General features: G+C 37.4%; 2 protein-coding genes across 2 annotated transcripts; one reads left to right on the forward strand and one right to left on the reverse strand.

The window, feature by feature from the left end:
• Positions 1–3,288: 3,288 nt before the first annotated feature.
• LOC113757650 (protein FAR1-RELATED SEQUENCE 5-like) lies at positions 3,289–6,504 on the reverse strand. Its single transcript, XM_027300799.1, has 6 exons — positions 4,387–6,504; positions 4,183–4,263; positions 3,944–4,015; positions 3,671–3,778; positions 3,489–3,557; positions 3,289–3,360 (listed from the first exon to the last, which is right to left on the reverse strand). The coding sequence occupies exons 1-6, from the start codon at positions 6,502–6,504 to the stop codon at positions 3,289–3,291; spliced, it is 2,520 nt and encodes an 839-aa protein (XP_027156600.1).
• A 2,278-nt stretch (positions 6,505–8,782) lies between these two features.
• Positions 8,783–15,066, forward strand: LOC113757651 (tetracycline resistance protein, class A-like). Its single transcript, XM_027300800.1, has 14 exons — positions 8,783–9,011; positions 11,354–11,465; positions 11,640–11,749; positions 11,837–11,959; positions 12,054–12,226; positions 12,374–12,449; positions 13,179–13,265; positions 13,483–13,563; positions 13,668–13,700; positions 13,955–14,008; positions 14,110–14,151; positions 14,299–14,377; positions 14,460–14,530; positions 14,655–15,066. Exons 1-14 carry the CDS (start codon positions 8,826–8,828, stop codon positions 14,754–14,756), a joined length of 1,329 nt encoding a protein of 442 aa, XP_027156601.1. The 5' UTR covers positions 8,783–8,825; the 3' UTR covers positions 14,757–15,066.
• The last annotated feature ends 3,276 nt before the right edge of the window (positions 15,067–18,342 follow it).

Here is an 18,342-nt window from a genome sequence, read left to right on the forward strand (position 1 = left end):
AACTAATTGTATTATCACTAGTTGTAACATCAGGGAATATCTAGTTGGAATATTATTTAGTTTTAAATAGAGCAGACGAAAAGTTGCTGATTGCAAATTCATTAGTTATAATGAATTGTAACATACACTCAACTGGTTGTAATGCAATTCGTACATAGTGAAACGTACAGGCCACTGATGTGTAACTCTTTATCCACGTCACCCTTAATATTGGTGTACAGGTCATTTCATGACAAAAGCTGCATAATTTATTTTATTGTCTGAACAGATGTGACACAGTTCAATGGCATGCATTGAACTCTACAGCTTCCACTGCCAGGATGAAATTGTTTGCCCTGGAATGCATTGTCCAGTGATATTTTAGCACATTGTTCTTTGTTGGCGGGCTATAAAAGGGCGCGGGTGCAGTAGTATATCCCTCAACAACAAAAAAATTTTCGTCCACCTTTCATTACTGCACAAACATTTTTCATTTTAAATTACGTCACACTTCCCATATCATTCTACTGAAGGGTGGCAATGAACTCGTGCCTGAAATTTATTATTAGTATTCTTCAACCCGCCTCTAACTTCAATTGCAGTGTCATCAATAGAGAGTTCACACAAAAATCAAGTTCTTGGCTGCCAAATAGCAGCCAGTAGGTTGTATGATGTTCAAGAAGATCTCGCTAATTTAATGAGATGTTCGAGAAGGCCTCGCTACATCAATTATTTTGGGGTTCGAATCGATCATCTTTATGTTCTCATTAGACACTTACTAAAGTGTCTAATGAAATTTTATGTGTTGGGGGGAGGACTTGTTGTTTGTGCCAAGTGCAATTGCACAAACAAGAGAAGAGGAAAGGTTCATCAGATATTAACTAGTTGTAGTATCACTAGTTGTAATATCAGAAAATTTTTAGTTGTAATATCACTAGTTTTAACTAGATAAGACGAAAAACTGCCGATTGCAAATTCATTAGTTGTAATGAATTGTAACATATATATAAATAGTTGTAACTCAAAATGGTACATGGCGTAATCAAAATTTGTTGCATTTTAAATATTAGTTACCATACTTTAAAATTACTTGTCCCAACGAAGTATCATGTTCTTCTGTGAAACTGTTACTTATTATGTGGTCACGTGGAACCAAGCCGAGCCGTCAATTGTAAGTTCATTTCTGTACTGAAGGAGTACTACCTATTAAAGTGCTTGTAATACTATCTGTAATACTTATCATTAATACAATTATAAACAAATTGTCTAAGTTTTAACATACAAGCAAATGATAAGGTGCTTGTTCAAGCACATCAATAAGCGGTAACTGCTTATTAATTTCTTGTAACGTACATATGCTGGTTGCAACTTCTTGTTACACTTGAAAGGTAAGGTGACTGACGTATAACTGGGTATTCACGACCCAATTGTTGTTGGAGTACAGGTCATGATCCAATCGAATTGAACCATTATTCCATCCACACACTATACATTTGACCAAACGTTGAGTCTATTCTCTCGTTAATAGGTGGTTGCCATGGCTTCATCAACTCACCCAGGAGTACTATCCTGTAGAGAACAGCATGAAATGACACAGCAAGCAGTTGGTCAAGTTGCCAGAAGAAATCATTTACTATGCATGGTCTGAAACAGGTGCTCCGTTAAAAATTTCTACCTCTTTTTTTCTCCCACATTTTTCTTTATCAGTAGATCCTTTTTTTCATCCAACCAAAAAGCAGTAGATATCAGCATAGTCATGCAATCCACAAACGAAGGATCTCATACAAGCTCACCATCAAATGTTCGGCAAAAAAGACGGAAAGTATCGTTGGGTCCAACAAATGCCATCAGCAAGTACGAAACACCAGACAGGAGGATTTTATATGGTACCAAACGCGAGTTCAAAAATGCTCCGCTTAACACCAACAACTCTCTGGGACTAGCTGGTCACATTTTTAGAAATACCGTCAATAATCATCTACCGTCTGGCTATTCCGTTATGGACCATGAACCCATATGGGAGCCTGTTCGTGAACGAAGAATGGAATTAGAGGTACTTTGTCGCTGGCATGGCCTCCGCGTCCCGAGAACAAGGTCGGCGGATCTTGTTATAGGACCACAAGCCAATGATGCAAGCGTATTACATAGACTACAGCGAGAAGTTATGCAGATGGAGCGTAGGCTTCACAGGTTTCACGAGATCTAAGCCGCAAAAAGACATGGTATTGGAAAACAATTTGATGTTCAGCACATTTTAGCAGATCCCATGCTTATATCCGATTCGGACCTATCTGACTTTACTGAATCAAGCGACGATGACTTTCAAAGGTACATACCCCATTGTCTAATGCATGACGGCGTTCCCAGGTGTTGTATGGGATACAACTGATAACAAGGGATGTAGTTCAATGTTTGTTAGGGTAGCGGTAAAATTATACTCATTATAATCTCTACTCAAACAAATTGCTTACCATATTTGGATATTAATCATGCCTGTTAAACAGTCGTAACTAGTTGTAACGTAACAGTAACAGATCCCTAACTGGTTGTAACCCATTGTGTACTGTTCGTTCTTTCTTTTTGTTACATTGTAAAACTTCATTTTAACGTTACAAATTAATTCTCCAAGGAATCATTTTCTTATGCGCACCTATTACCAACATGTGGTCGTGACTTGGCTTGACCATAATTTAATTAACCTAAAAACTTGTAATACCAATTGATGTGCCTGTGATATATCATGTCAATGGTGCACTAAATTCGTCAAGCGATGCAAAACAAATGCCTAAATGATAATGTTTTATAAAAATAGCCCAATAATAATTCGAATTTATCATCATAACAAAATCAAGACAATTTAGACTTTAGATTGTGTTATCCTATATATCGTACCTTTGGCGGTGCGATATAAACCAATAAATATGTTATTAAGGTATGCAATTGAATGTAGTAGAATGGTATACATATCACGATAACCATTCAACTGTTATGGTCGATTTAGTGAAAAATATCCGATCACAAAAAACACGTTCAATTCTATTGTAAAATTGTTACTTCAATTTTCTACCAACTTTATAATTTTCTAACAATTTTATACAACCCAATACAAACTATTGATGACTACTAACACTAGATGCGATTACAATTGTAATCCACTTGTCTAAATTTGAAAAGAGTGAAACATCAATGGTGCCTGTATAACCTCGTCAATAAGTTGTAACAGCTTATTAACTGCTTGTAACGTACATATGCAGCATTCTCAAGTTGGGATAACCACTTAATGTCTCGTTCAAAATGTATAGTTACACATCATTCATCAACCTCATTTTGGGGGGAGGCGACGTCAACGCGTAGTTGCAATCCCTGTGTGTTATTTCTTTCCTGAAATGTGTAACGATGGCAAATCAGCAAATATTATTAATAAAACATACGATTAATGATATACGATGTCCAAGTCTCCAATTAATAACATTACATAAATATGTGCTGTAACGATAAAAATTTGTCACCTGAGGTGATGGTGCAAATACATGATATGCATCAACATCACAGTGTGTTGAAATTGCCCCACGCTCCTCCTACATTATATAGTATAAGTAATCGACTGTCAACAAATCATTACCAGTGCCTATATTACTCACTTATAAAGTTAAATTGGACTAGACATTATAACAAAAATGATATATCAGACCATTAAAACATCTCTGACGGAGTTATGCTTGGAAAAAATAGAAAATCTGGGATGCATCCATTCTGTAGGGACACTTGCAGGAGGCCCCTGATTAGCCAAACGGTGGACCTTGAAATAATAAAAAATAATACGTTATTAAAGCGAGCATACGTTAACTACATAATTTGCATGATTTGACAGCCTTCGGGAGCTCACCGTTACAATTAAAGAAAAAAAGGTAGCTCTACTACATGAACAAGAAGGTTTTATTTTAACAACTAAATGTAAGCATACCGTTTGACTTTCATCGATATCGGGAGCAACAGCATTTGGAGGGCCATTCACTGTCTGACTCATTGAATGCGTCTACAAGTTTCGTATGGGCAAAATCATTGTATGAGACAAACAAAATACGTATATCAGGAGGGATGACGGCCGTAACAACATTATCACACAATGTAACATCAATGTAACTATTTATGCTGTTAGAAACATCCAAATAAAAGCAAGAGTCATGTCCATTTTATACTAACCGAAACAGAGTCAGTAGATGAACGGCATCCCATAAACATGTATTCTTCAAATGAAATCGATGTCGGCTCCGATTCTGAGACCTACAGTATTGACACGGCAATAATATTATTTCATAATGAATGTTACCTAAACTTTAGTTAATAGTATAACAATAACTTAGTTTTAGCATAAATGTTCCCCATGTACCAAAATTTGATCCATACCGTAGTCTGTGTAGTCCTTGATAATCTAGATTTTCTTTTTACTCTGTCAAATTTATCGACCCAACTTCGCATCACTCTACTTTTCTTCCCACCGCCTCGTTTTTTAATGCCTCTTGCGACTACTGCCTCCCCCATTTCATTTACAATTTCAATTTTATCTCGTTCCTCCATATTCAGATTTTTTTGATTTTGCAAAGGTTGCTCTTCGCTTTCTGAGAGGAGGAGCTCAACTCTCTTTGACAAATCGGATATGACAGTGATTGCTACTTTGCTGGTGTCCTCCGACATTGCTGCTCGAGTTGCGACCTTAATCATGGCCGGAGCGAGCTCCCGATAACGAGTTGAAATCATGACTTTAGGATCAGCCACAACTTCCTGTCCTCGCCGATCAAAACAGTCTCCAGCCCGAGCTCTTTTTGTCCATCGCCTCTTAATGTATTCAGGAGGAATTATTTTTATGCCCACGGTATCAAACACCTTCAACGCGTGCCCACATAAAATGCCTTCATTCTCGTATTTTTTGCAACTGCAACGTACACTTAGATCATTCCGATTGAATACTACTGTTCTTTCAGGTCCTCCATCATACCTCATGACCGCAAACTCCACAAACATCGCTGCATCTTGTTGTCTCAATATAACCATAGCTGTTGACTCGCCATATTCATTTTGGAATGCAACAAATACGGTTGGTGAATACGTCTCTGATGCATGCACAAGCATAGGTGTTTGCCTTAACCCTACCATGGGGAGCTTTTGCCTCATTTCATATTCTGCGATCAGTTCATTATGTCTCTTTTCATCAACCACCCGATTGAAATGTCTAAAGAACTGCACAAGGTCATGATCCAGTTTCAAATGATTTTTAATTGCTGCATTTAGGCTTTCGCTGAGTTGGGTGCTTCGCATTCCCGCGGTCCATCTTTCTTTCATCATGCACCTTGCCCATTTATCACGAATTTTGTACAACCCTGAGAGCCATTCATTATTTTCAAGATTGTGTTTCTTCACCATCGCCTCCCACACCCTATTGAATTGTTCCACTTCTTCAAACTCATACATGCAGGCACCAAACATGTATGGAAGATCACTATTTTCCTTGTAGTGATTGCCAAGATGTTTCATAAAATTACGCCTTATGTGAAACGTACATAGACCGTGAAATGTTTCAGGCATGACAATTGAAAGAGCGGCTGCCATGGCGTGATCTTGGTCGGTTAGTATGGTACTTGGATGTTTTCCGCACATTGCTTCTAAAAATGTACCAAACACCCATTTGAAAGAATCTATCGTCTCATCATACATAAGGGCAGCACCGAATATCACAATTTGCCTATGCTGGTTAAAACCCACAAATACTCCAAGTGGCCGGTATTCTTTATTTGTTTTGTAGGTTGTGTCGAATGTGACTACGTCTCCAAAAAAGTTGTAGTCAATTAACATTCCTGCATCAGCCCAAAAGATATTCGTTATCTGCTCTTCACAGTCCAGCTGTACGGCATGAAAAAAGGATGGATTCTCGAGTGTTTGCTCTTGAAAATAATTCAGCATGCTACCTGCTTCTCCATATTTCAAGCTCCTTTCCCGTCTCGTTCGAAGATATCGTTTAAGATCATCCCGAGTATATCCCACATTACCCATCCCACCTGCTTCCGTTCCCATAAGCTCATGGCTCTGTTTCAATGAAAGCCCAGCATCCTCGCTTATTTCAGCTTGGAATCCTTGAGCCACACTCACTTTTCTTTGTGATGGCATCATGTGAGCACATTGAGCAATGTGCAACTCATGATTATGCTCTAAGACAAGGTCATGCACACGGTACTTCATTGTCCCTCTAAACAACACGATAACCATCTTAGCTCCACACCCTGTTTTCGTCGGCGCTCGTGTCCTCTTTGGCATCACATCACCTTCGTACTTGCGTTTCACACCTTCCTTGCAGCAACTATATCTCCTAGACGTGGTCACGCCGTCTTTGTCTTTATTCAGATAGTCTTTACGTACACTGAAACCCATTTTAAAGGCATACTTGTTGTAAAACTTGTACGCATCCTCTTCACTGTTGAACTCCATTCCTAATTCAGGGGTCCCATTTTCTGCCAATTTGCTGCAATCCATTACTTCTACTCCTGCCAATTATGCATCAAACACCCTAATTTGCAACATTTCATGAATAGTATGTACATAAACGACAATATAAATGTATATTGCCATTTATAATGTGTTATGAATCACACATTACTCGTATACCAAATCCTATTATTACGCTTATCAATATGATTAATGATTCACATCACCTTACTTTTACTCTAAGACAACGGCATTATCTATGTACACTAACTCCATGTACACTAACTTATACGGACTGTAATGTATTGGTCACACGATGTAAGTCTATTTTAACTGTATGTACATCCACGCTGGTGATTATATTTTGATTCTAGATTCTTTAGCTTACTGGACCTTATGTCATTCGTTAATGACAACCGCATAAACCAACTCCACATTTTCTACTTTTTCTACATTTTGAGGGCCAAACAAGTACTTTCTACTCATTGTAATATATTTCTTACATCATGTAATTGACTTACAACACAAGGTTCACCCATTTATTATTCACATATGTGTCTTTTCCTCTGTTTCACCCCATTCAACTCTACGCCTCTATTTTATACACACTGTATGGTCAGGAGAGGGGCAAACTAATATTGCTCCATGAGCATGGACCAATTACTAGATGCACAATAATTCATATCAATTGTAATACGGTGGCTATAACATGTAACTAATTTACAACAAGATGTATATTCATTCACTTGTTAAATGTGACTTTGTTTCTCTCATCTTTCCCTAATTCCAGTCGATGGTTTACTTGAATACATAACCCTACTTTCTACTCATTGTAATATATTTCTTACATCATGTAATTGACTTACAACACAAGGTTCACCCATTTATTATTCACATATGTGTCTTTTCCTCTGCTTCACCTCATTCAACTCTACGCCTCCATTTTACACACACTATATGGTCAGGAAAGGGGCAAACTAATATTGCTCCATGAGCATGGACCAATTACTAAATGCACAATGATTCATATCAATTGTAATACGGTGGCTATAACATGTAACTAATTTACAACAGGATGTATATTCATTCACTTGTTAAATGTGATTTTGTTTCTCTCATCTTTCCCTAATTCCAGTCGACGGTTTACTTGAATACATAACCCTAGGTCTTCCAAAAACTACTATCCCATTATAGTCCATCACTGAAAAGCTGAATGCTCACACACACACAGATACGGTACACACATACAAATACAGTACAACTTCACTATTCTTCTATCATCTTCATATTATGTCTTCAGTGACTCTAATTTCATCCTTCCTTTAACAGATGTGCATTTGGGTGACAAATTATTGGCCACAATTACTGACATGGTTCAGTCATGTTACCTTGGTCTGCTAATACGCTTCACGTTTCACCGAAGTCGGAGACGTAGCTGCTTCTGCTATTAAGTTGAAGGACAAAATCTGGTTTCGTGAGATGCTGAATTTCCTCTATTTACTTCTACCTTACCGCCGCTCTTGCACGCATTCAGAATACATACAACACTCTTATACCCAATTGGAGACCACAACTGCTTCTGCTATTCAGTTTTACGGACAAACTTTGGCTTCATCTCTGTTTGCTTCTTCCATGCCGCCTGCCTCTCCACCCACTTTTCTGTCAATTGCTACCTTCATCAGAGTAGACTACACCCACTTCACCTAGAAACACCCAGTAGGTTGAATCCCACCTGAACTTCAGCTTTCTGCCTTCAGTGAGTGGTTGGTCAGAGTAGATTACCTTCACAATTTAATTATTTGGAAACACCCAGTAGGTTGAATCCCACCTGAACTTCAGCTTTCTGCCTTCAGTGAGTGGTTGGTCAGAGTAGATTACCTTCACAATTTAATTATTTGGCTTCCCTCAGTTTTGTTTTCTGCGGCTAATTCAAAATTTCAACTTGAATTTCAAAAACCAATTCTCTTCCGTTTGCTCCGTCTGCTCCCGTTTGGAAGTCAACATTTTTTTATTTGGAACGGCATCGTTTTTGTGCCCTGCTTCAGCCTTGCTGACTTGGCTCATTTGTCTCCTCACGTTTTTTATTGTGAGGAGACCGTTCAGGAGCGGTCGTCTGAGGACCGCTCCTACCCCGTATCCCGCACAGAACACCCTAACACAGTGCACATGGGGTACCGTCAGAGGAGAAGAGGCGCGCGATGCGCGAAGAAAACAACTCTCTCAATCACATGCGCGGCACGTGAGAGGACGACGAAAACCTCCAGGTCACCGCAGCCCTTCGCTCTTTATCTACTTATGTTGAATTATCTACTTATGTTGAAAAAGAATCGGAAGAGAGCGTTGAGAAGAGAAGAAACAAACGAAAAAAGATGATAGGGTGGTGGAAAAACAAGAGAGAAGTTAGACTTCTGGTGCACCTACTGCTGCCGCTATGCTTTCACTGGATTGCTGACGAGATGACTAAATCAGTTCTTGTGGATGTCACAACTGATGCTCTTTGTCCTGGCCACTCCACTTGCGAAGAAGCCATCTACCTCAATGGTGTTCAGCAAACTGTAAGAGCTACTACATCTGTATGAAATTCAATTTTTTCCCTCTTACCACGCTTCTTGGACAGGTGGTGACTGATCCTGATATATGAATGTGGTGAATGATCACCCCAACCCTCCTTCTTTAATTGTGTCTTTTACATGTATATCTGTTCGTATGTGTCGATGTTTGATGCACCAGGGCAGGTGTCTATATGTATCTAGAGTGGGATTTCTCTGTTTTTGTTTTCAAGAAGATGGACAAAATAATTCGAGGGAGTCTTCCTTTGTTGTAATCATGGTTTGGATTATGGTGAATAAAGAATGGGTTCTTCAAATTGTTTCTACAATCAGCCAATTATATGCTTCTGACGACCTTAGTTCCTGATCTTAGGCTGTTGTTGTCAATTGATGGTGCCTGCAAGTTTTCCCCCAAATATTTTGTTCCTTCATGGTTACTTCTCCATCTGGCGTGCTGCTTTTGTACTCACTATTTTATTTATCAGTTTGACGTGTTGTCTATGGCAGATAACGCAGGTTTGGAATTTCTTAATATGCAGTTACCAGTTGTTAACTATGTAACTATTTTTTATTCTCACCTTAATCATTTTCCTTCTTGTGATGATAAAGTTATATAGAAAATTTTGATGATGTTGCCGAATAATCTATGTAGCATTGAGAAAGATAATAGCTACTTATTTTCACTGAAATGAATTTTTTATCCAGCTCAAGAATGATATTTTAGTAATAATGCCACTACATGGACCCTGACAATGATAGAGTGGTGGCTTTACTATTCTTCTGGATTTGTTTTTGCTAAGAGTTGTAAAAATTTGACCTTCTCGGAGGATCACATCTGGAGTATTCCTTTTCCTTTGATTGAAAGCCTTCATAAGACTGACATTAATGAGCTTTTGCACCTAGTTGGGCTGATTATAAAAGTTGTGGACGGTTTTTGGCTCCATTTCTAGAGGCTGATTTCTCCTCTCCATCCACTAAAACCTTTGTGATCCCTAGAGTTTCTTATGGTACAATATTCAAGATAGTGATAATGGAATTCTTGTCTGGCATTTCTGTTGACTTTCTAGATTCATCTTGCCTAAGGAAGTGTTCAGCCACTACGTATTCAAAACAAATGATATCAAAGTTCATATCGATTGTTGTACATGTTAGAGCATGGTGAACTTGTTGACCCAAGGTAAATGAGCCTGAGAATAATGCTTTCAGTTTAGCATATATTTGTTTTGCCGATTCAATTTCCAAAAGGCAAACTGACTGTTTAAGGGAGAGATAATCTAAGTTGCAAATTTGAGTGATAACAGGTGAACAAAAACGAATCAAGTTCGAGGCAAATGTTTTGCTGCTAGGCAAACGGGTCAGGCACCTATCGTACAGAATTTCATTGACATGATTCGTATTTTGCAGATCAGTCCATTTTGAAACCCTTACCAGACTTTGTATATCATCGATACCTGCCAAAAGATGGTTGGAGCAATGGATTCCTACGGTCCTACCCCATCCGGCTCATCATTTGATTTTTTTTTTTAACTTATACTAATTTAATTTTGTAGTTCATCTAACCTTTGACATATATTTTATCGAAAAAGAAGTCTCATGCCGAAAAAGAAACATGTAAAGAGAATATAAGAAAAAGAAAAAGAAATTAAAAGAATTTAGAATCAATGAAAATTGAAATAATTAGTACTTTATTTTTCATATATATTCTACATCAATCAAACTCTTTTCTAAAATATATAAGATGATGACTTCTGAATCTTATAAACAAATAATCTCTCATATTTGAAGAGTAATTAGTTTAATGAAATTACTTAATTAACTCTTAAAATATTATTTTGTAGTATGTGTACTATAAAAATAATATATATATATATATATATATATATCCTACACTGTATTGATCAAGTCAAATTATGTGGACAGAATATCTTATTTTTCGAATTGAATCGAATTGAATATCGCGGGTGGGTAATTTTGCCCAGCCCTACTGGGTCCTAGTAAATACTAGTAGTCATAGAAAATCCTCTTTTGATGAACCTACGTGGAATATTTGAGTAGCTTGCTTTGACCATTTGTCATATAGCAGTAAATTGAGTAAATCGCCCCAGCCAGCCCTCAAACCATTTGTCATATAACATTTTCATTTTAGGATTACAAATAGAAGAAATAATTGCTGGAAGGTATTCTTTGACATGGTCAATAGTGCTGTTTATTGGAAAATGTGTGGGAAGTTCATAGGCTGCATTATTTTGATATGTTTACTTACTTTCTGTGTTTTTCTTGGCCTTCTCCTTCCTTTGCTTGTATGGCATGCATTTGCTTGTGAAGCTAATTAGTATTCTCACGCATAGGTTGTTGGAATATTCAAAATGGTGGTTCTCCCGGTTTCAGGCCAACTTTCAGATGATTATGGTCGAAAGCCACTTCTCCTTATTACTGTGTCAACTACTATATTTCCATTTTGTAAGTACTTTCAAATTTTGAATTCTTGTCTTCTACTTTGCCTTTTCTTTTAAAGGAAGCTATTCAACTGAAATACAAAAATTATCCTTTCCTGTCAATCTTCCTGAAGTTGTGGACATTTTTATTCGAAAATTTTAATTTTATTCCTGAAGCTGTTAATCTTTACTTTGGCAGCCTTGCTCATCATCAGTAAGTCAAAGAGCTTTGTGTATGCTTATTACGTTCTTCGCACAATTTCTTTCATCATAAAAGGAAGTACTTTCTGCATTGCTGCTGCATATGTGGTAACACCTTTACACAAACTTTTGAGCACAAAACCATTACGAGGTGATATAAAAGTGATAAAAAGACAATTTTCTGTTCACTTACAGGCAGATGTCATCGATGACAACAAAAGAACTACTGGTCTATGCTGGATGATGGGACTTTTTTCTGCTTCCCATGTCCTGGGAAATGTTCTTGCACGTTTTCTTCCCGAGGATAGCATTTTTGTGGCATGTCACCATAATAATCTGAGCATTACCCTACAGTTATTGGTTTCTTAATTTTTCTGAAACTGTTTATCAGAAATTAATCTTTCCATTTCAGGTTTCAATTACCCTCTTGATCTTTTGCTCTCTTTATATGGCTCTGTTTTTGCCTGAGACTGTAACTTCAGCTCCAATAGGAGACCAACGCTTACCATTCTTGAAGAAGGCATTTAAGATTGTTGAACAGCGATATAACTCAATGAGACGTGCTGCAATTATTGTTATCAGCAGGTATTAATGTATGCTTTATTCGCAAGGCTTTAATTTTTCAGTTGAGCAGTTCATATTCAGATTTCTCTGTTCTCTAGCACCTAAAAATTCCAGGGCATCAGAATGCTTTAGTGTATGCTTTCTGAATAATTTTTACTTTCTCCTCAGCCCAGCACTGAAGTGTATTTCTCTTATTTCGTTCTTCTATGAACTGGGGATGTCTGGGATCGACAGCGTCTTACTGGTATGTTTTCTCTACTACTCTAACAGAGGACTTCACTAAGTTCACATTCTGTACAAATTAGGTTGTTCATTTGGTATCCATATCAAATTTACCCTGACAAACATATCAGGAGGTTTATTTGGATAATTTGGATGTTACATAAATCATAGAAAGTGTTGACACCGAGGGAAGCATGTATAATTCTTGCTTAAGCAACCATAGAATCACTGTAAGTCATGGTCTTCCTTATGCATCATGGGGATTTGGAAGGAAATCAGAGCGAGTTTGCCTCTTTTTACGACTGCTACTGTTGAGTCTGTTACCAATCCTGTGGTCTAGGTTTGGTTTGGGATTCTTCAAAGCCTCTTTAGTTTGAAAACCTTTTCCTAAGAGGCCTTCTGAACCAGGAAATCCCGGAGGTGAGGAATGATCCCATATCTGTGAAATGCTCAATCATCTCTTTCTTGTTTGGAGTAAAAATGAGATACTAAAGATGTAGAATCCCTAGAAGGCAGAAGAATTTTTTGTTATAATCCTTTGTTATAGAAAATATATATTCTTGACTCTTAATTTGTTCAAAAATTACTTCAAGTCATTATGCTAGTAGATTTTCTTGTGTGCTATCAATTGAGGTCTATCCTGCTAACATCATTCTGAGTTTTAAGTGCACCTTGCTCCTTTATGTTTTCCTTATTAGTGCATTTTAGTGATGTGATTAGAACCTAATTTAAGCTTCTGCTACATTTGCAGTATTATCTGAAGGCAGCTTTTGGTTTTGACAAAAATCAATTTTCAGAAATTCTGATGGTGGTAGGAGTGGGTTCTATCATTTCCCAGGTAGTTCATTAAGCCTGTCTTTTTTATTAGAATTCACTAACAAAAAATGACTTTAAAAACATCATATGTTTAAGCGATAGACACAAATATGAGAACTCCTAAATATCTTGAGGCATAATTAATTTGCACAGCAAAGCACATCTTTTTGGCTTTTAAAATGCCTTGTATCATCTAGAATTTCTTCACTTACAATTTGCTATATGTGCTTTGTGTCAAGTTGCTGGTGCTTCCCAGCATCAATCCGATAGTTGGGGAGAAAGTTATCCTGTGTGCAGCATTACTCTCATCCGTAGCATATGTAAGTTGCCCGGTTAATTTAACCTGGAAGCTTGAACTTTCTCTAGTTTTAATGGATGCTTATATCATGGAATTTTTTCTCATAGCAGTACTTACCATTTTCAGGCATTGCTGTATGGCTTGGCATGGGCTGCATGGGTATGAACTCTTCCTTACCTAAATGTATGTATGTAGAGTATGTCTGTGGCACATGCATAGATTAAGAAATCAAGAGCTAGCACTTCCTCATATGTAATCTGCAATTTTATGAAATTTGGACTTCACAAGTACAACATATATACCGGATGGTATCTACTTTTGTTGTTTTACCTTTTCATCAAGTTACCACAGCAGATATCAAAACCACAATATCCTCCAGATATTGATTGATCTCAAGCCATTGTGCAATACAGGTACCGTACCTTGCTGCTTCCTTTGGAGTTGTTAATATTCTTGTGAAACCTGCTGTAAGTGCCTGTTCTTACAATATGCTACTGTGTGCTATTATACTTCTAGGGATCATTTATGTTTGTAGTCCATTTTAACTAGCTTGGTCAATGTATTACAGACGTATGCTCTCATATCAAAAGCATCGAGTTCCAGTGATCAGGTTTGTAGACTTTATATGTCTGTCTCTCTAACCCTCGTCTTCTTATCTTCAAAGTTTGGTTGATTTGAAAAACTGAAAGGAAAGCTTGAGGTTATGGGAATTTGGTAGCTGTTTAGTTGGGTAACCGGCTTCATGCTTTACTCACAGGGAAAGACGCAAGGTTTTGTTGCGGGCGTGCAGGCCATTTCAAGTCTGTTGTCACCACTAGCAATGACTCCATTGACCAGTGAGTCCAGTAACTTTCGCAATATTTCACACAGACGTCAGGATTTTCTTGTTTTTGCTTAACAAATGATTTCATTCTCCAGATTTATTCCTGTCAAGAAATGCACCATTCAACTGCAAAGGTTTCAGCCTTGTATGTGCATCTATATCTGTGGTAAGCCCCTTGGCCTTCTTCCTTCCTTCCTCCCTCATCCCGCCATCACTCCCTGATGGATCAGAAGCCCTGAACTTACATTTTAGCCCAGAATCTCCTCACTCCAATGCTTTCCTATTCTTAGGCTATTTCACTGATTTTTGCTTGGATGCTAAAGCGGAATCCTTCAAACCAGACCTCAGAGAATGATGAAGAAAACATTGAAGCACCACTCTTGTCATCATAAACTATGCTTACAGTAACCTCTGCGGACGACTTAAAGAGTCATATCCACTTAAAAGCCGTGGCCTTCTACTTGTCCACCCCGACTGTAAAACATAATTAGGTCATCATTCCATGTACAATAGCCATTACCCGATAAATGTTTCGCTCCTTTGTCCTACTATGTACATACCTATTTTTTTTCTTTTTAACATAGTTCTTTTCGAGAACCAAAAAACAAAAATGGACGGAACTAGAATTGTTCCGATTGCTTTAGTGGCAAAGAGTATCGAGTATAAGCTCTCAAGTACTTGATCTATATTTTGTTTTTCACAGACCTCAGATTATCCCTGCTTCTTGCTTCTCATAACAAGCATTTGTTAACTTTGAAGAAGCTTAAGCCCAAAAAAAAAAGGTATGAAAACTTGAGAATCGTTAACGGGAGCTTTGAGGCGCTAGAGCCTTTTTTTTTTTTTCTTTCTCGGAAACGATAAGTGATTTTATAGATTAACTTAAACTTTACAAGATCAAGCAAAGGCTTGATAAGCACTATACAACCAACGCACTGTGGCACTAAGGAAACCAAAGTTCCTCATCTTGAAGGATGCTTAACGCATAAGCGCTAATCATATTACTAACATGATTATGATCTTTACTAACTAAACCAAAGGAGCACATGCGAAACAAAGACTTCAAACTATAGATATCCTCCAGCAAAGTTGTCAAGCGCATATCCTGAGTTTTGTTGTGCATAATGAGATTGAACACTTGTTTGTTATCCATCTGGACCTCAATTTTCCCCCACTCCTGCACAACAGCTTTGCTCGTTAGGAGTTTGACAGCTACTAATTCATCAACGAGCTGATTTCCTGTGCCTCTCTCATGCATTGCCCAACCTCGAACATGTTCTTGGCTGTTCACAGAAACTGTATTCCCTATTCCTATTTGGGGCTTGTCCTTCATCTTTTTTATAGCTAGCCTCAGTCTCATTGAGTCTTTATTCTCTTCATGTTGCTGTAAGAATGTCTCCTGAGTTCCTGTTTCTTCTGTACTCATTTTTAATGTCTTTTTTGTAGTTTCCTTGAATTCCAGCCACTCCTCCTCAGCTTTCTGAATTGTTCTCATTGAGAGTTGCTGTTTTTCATTGAATTCTTTCTCATTTCTGCTTTTCCAGATTTGCCAAAGGATATTGGCAGTTACGGAAAGATGTTCATTGCCCTCTCTTCTTGATTTTGCTTCTGCAACACTTGTCCACCACCTCCTGAAGCATCCTTGTTGGTTCAGAATTCCTTCCATTGGATTGGTGCTAACCTCCACACTTTGAGGCGCTAGAGCTTGGATGAGTTAAATAAGAATTATAATAGCTTGAATTCCTTTAGTTATCTGATGTCACCTAACGTCTTCACAAGTCCATGTCAATGCTCTAGAAGATGACAAGAGCACTACCGAGCAATCAAACGTAGCCTATAGGTAGCAAACAAATTCATTTAATATTCGTCTATAAATAAATGGGTATGAGTATCTTAAGTTTTTGTATATGAATATAAATGTGTTACTCAATAATACTTATTTATTAGATAACCCATCAAATTCAATTAATCCATTTAGAATTGTCTTTCCCAAACCCCTCTCTTCTCCCACCGTTTTTTTTTTTTTGGATTTTTCATTTTGTCATGATGTTAACTACTTTTGTTTATTATTATTATTATTTTGTTGATTTTATCTTATCATTTTATTTTTCTTGTTTGTTAATTTCCATTTTTAGCATCACCAATTTATGACAAGTTTTATCCTCTTTTCCTATCTTTCCAAAATGAAATTTTAAATTTACACATAAAAAAAATATTAGGGAATCAAAATTTTTGGATTAAGGTTTTATGTTAGCTTTTATAGTACTTATTTCAATTTTATATTCTTATTATTCAATTATTAAATAGTATGTAATTTTGCGACATAAAGTATGGATGAAAAAAAAATTGGTAATTAGGCTTATTGAACATTATAAGTAAATATTTAAAACTAATAATAGGTACCAAGAGCGGTATAAATTGATAACTCCTTTGGTTGGAGAGCACGTTGTCCTCTGTGCAGCTTGCATTTCGTCTGCAGTATATGTAAGTTGGCTAGTTAAAATATTCACACCTAGTCCTGTTATAGTACTCACACCATGGATCTTTTTTCTCAGAGAGGTACTTTCTGTTTTACAGGCGTTGCTTTATGGCTTAGCATGGGCTCCATGGGTATGAATATAATTCTTTACATTCAAATTAGATTGGAAACAGTCTCTTCTGAGAAGAGATAAGAGCGAGAGAGTAAGCATTCTTCTTCCATGTTTACTCTCTATTGGTGCTAAATTAGCACTCCATACACGAAAGATCCATAATTCCATATGTTAAAGCATCTGTTGTTGTTTGTTTACAACTTTCATCACATTGCGGCAGCAGTGTATGGCTTATATTTTGAAAGTAGAATGTCCTTGAAACGTTCATCACCAGCCGTTCCAAATACAGGTACCGTACTTCACTGCTTCTTTAGGAGTTGTTAATGTCCTTGTCAAGCCTTCTGTAAGTTTCTGGACTAATAAAATGCAATGCATGCTATTATGCTTTAAAAAACTTCACGATTGTGTCTGCACTGCAGTTTGATCAGTTTTTGCCTATAACAGAGTTTTGCTCTCATATCAAAAGCGGCAAGTTCAACTGATCAGGTTTGTGAACTAACTTCTTTATACATGTATCTGTTGTTCTTATCTTCTTAACCAGAAGTTCGATTAATTAAAAACCTGGAGACTGGCTTCATGCTCTAATGACAGGGAAAGGCACAAGGATTTATTTTGGCCGTGCAGTCTATTGCAATTTTGTTGTCGCCACTAGCGATGACACCACTGACCAGTGAGTTGGCAACTTGGCAGTTTCTTTATGATTGCAAAGGATTCTTTTCTTGATTTTGCTTAATTGTAAATGATTTCATGCTCCAGATTTATTTCTGTGAAAAAACGCACCATTTGACTGCAAGGGTTTCAGCTTCGTATGTGCATCATTTGCTGTGTGCCTCTATACATTCTTGCTTTCTCACCCACCTTATGAAATTCGATGATATATCGAACAACTATGTTAATCTGGTGCTTCATTTTGTTAGGCTATTTCACTTTGTTTTGCTTCGATGCTAAAGCCAAATACTTCAAATCAACTCTCCGAGGTTGATGCAGAAAATGCTGAAGCGCCTTTCTTGTCATAGTGTGCGGTGCCAATAAACCTACGAGGCTGGATCAGGATGGCCTCCGAAATTGTGGAAACACCACTCTCGTCAAAAAATGGATGGTGCCAGCAACCATATTTAGATTGGTCAGCATGTTTTCTGAAGCTGTGGCATTTCTCTTATCCTGTATGGTAAATATGATGATTAGGCTATTGCCATGTATTCGCCAATTAGCCATTTCCCAGAAATGCATTGTTTCTTCTCCTGGCAGATACATAGTTAAATTTTGTTCTTAGTTATATACTTTACCGAACAGAAAATTTGGGTTTTCGTTGGAAAATTGCTGTATATTGCTGCCATATTTTAGACGGCAATTCTTCATCCAGATTAGAATACGTAGAAAGATGGTCACA

This window comes from Coffea eugenioides, unplaced genomic scaffold (assembly GCF_003713205.1).
Source record: "Coffea eugenioides isolate CCC68of unplaced genomic scaffold, Ceug_1.0 ScVebR1_3196;HRSCAF=4366, whole genome shotgun sequence".
Classification (NCBI taxonomy): Eukaryota; Viridiplantae; Streptophyta; class Magnoliopsida; order Gentianales; family Rubiaceae; genus Coffea; species Coffea eugenioides.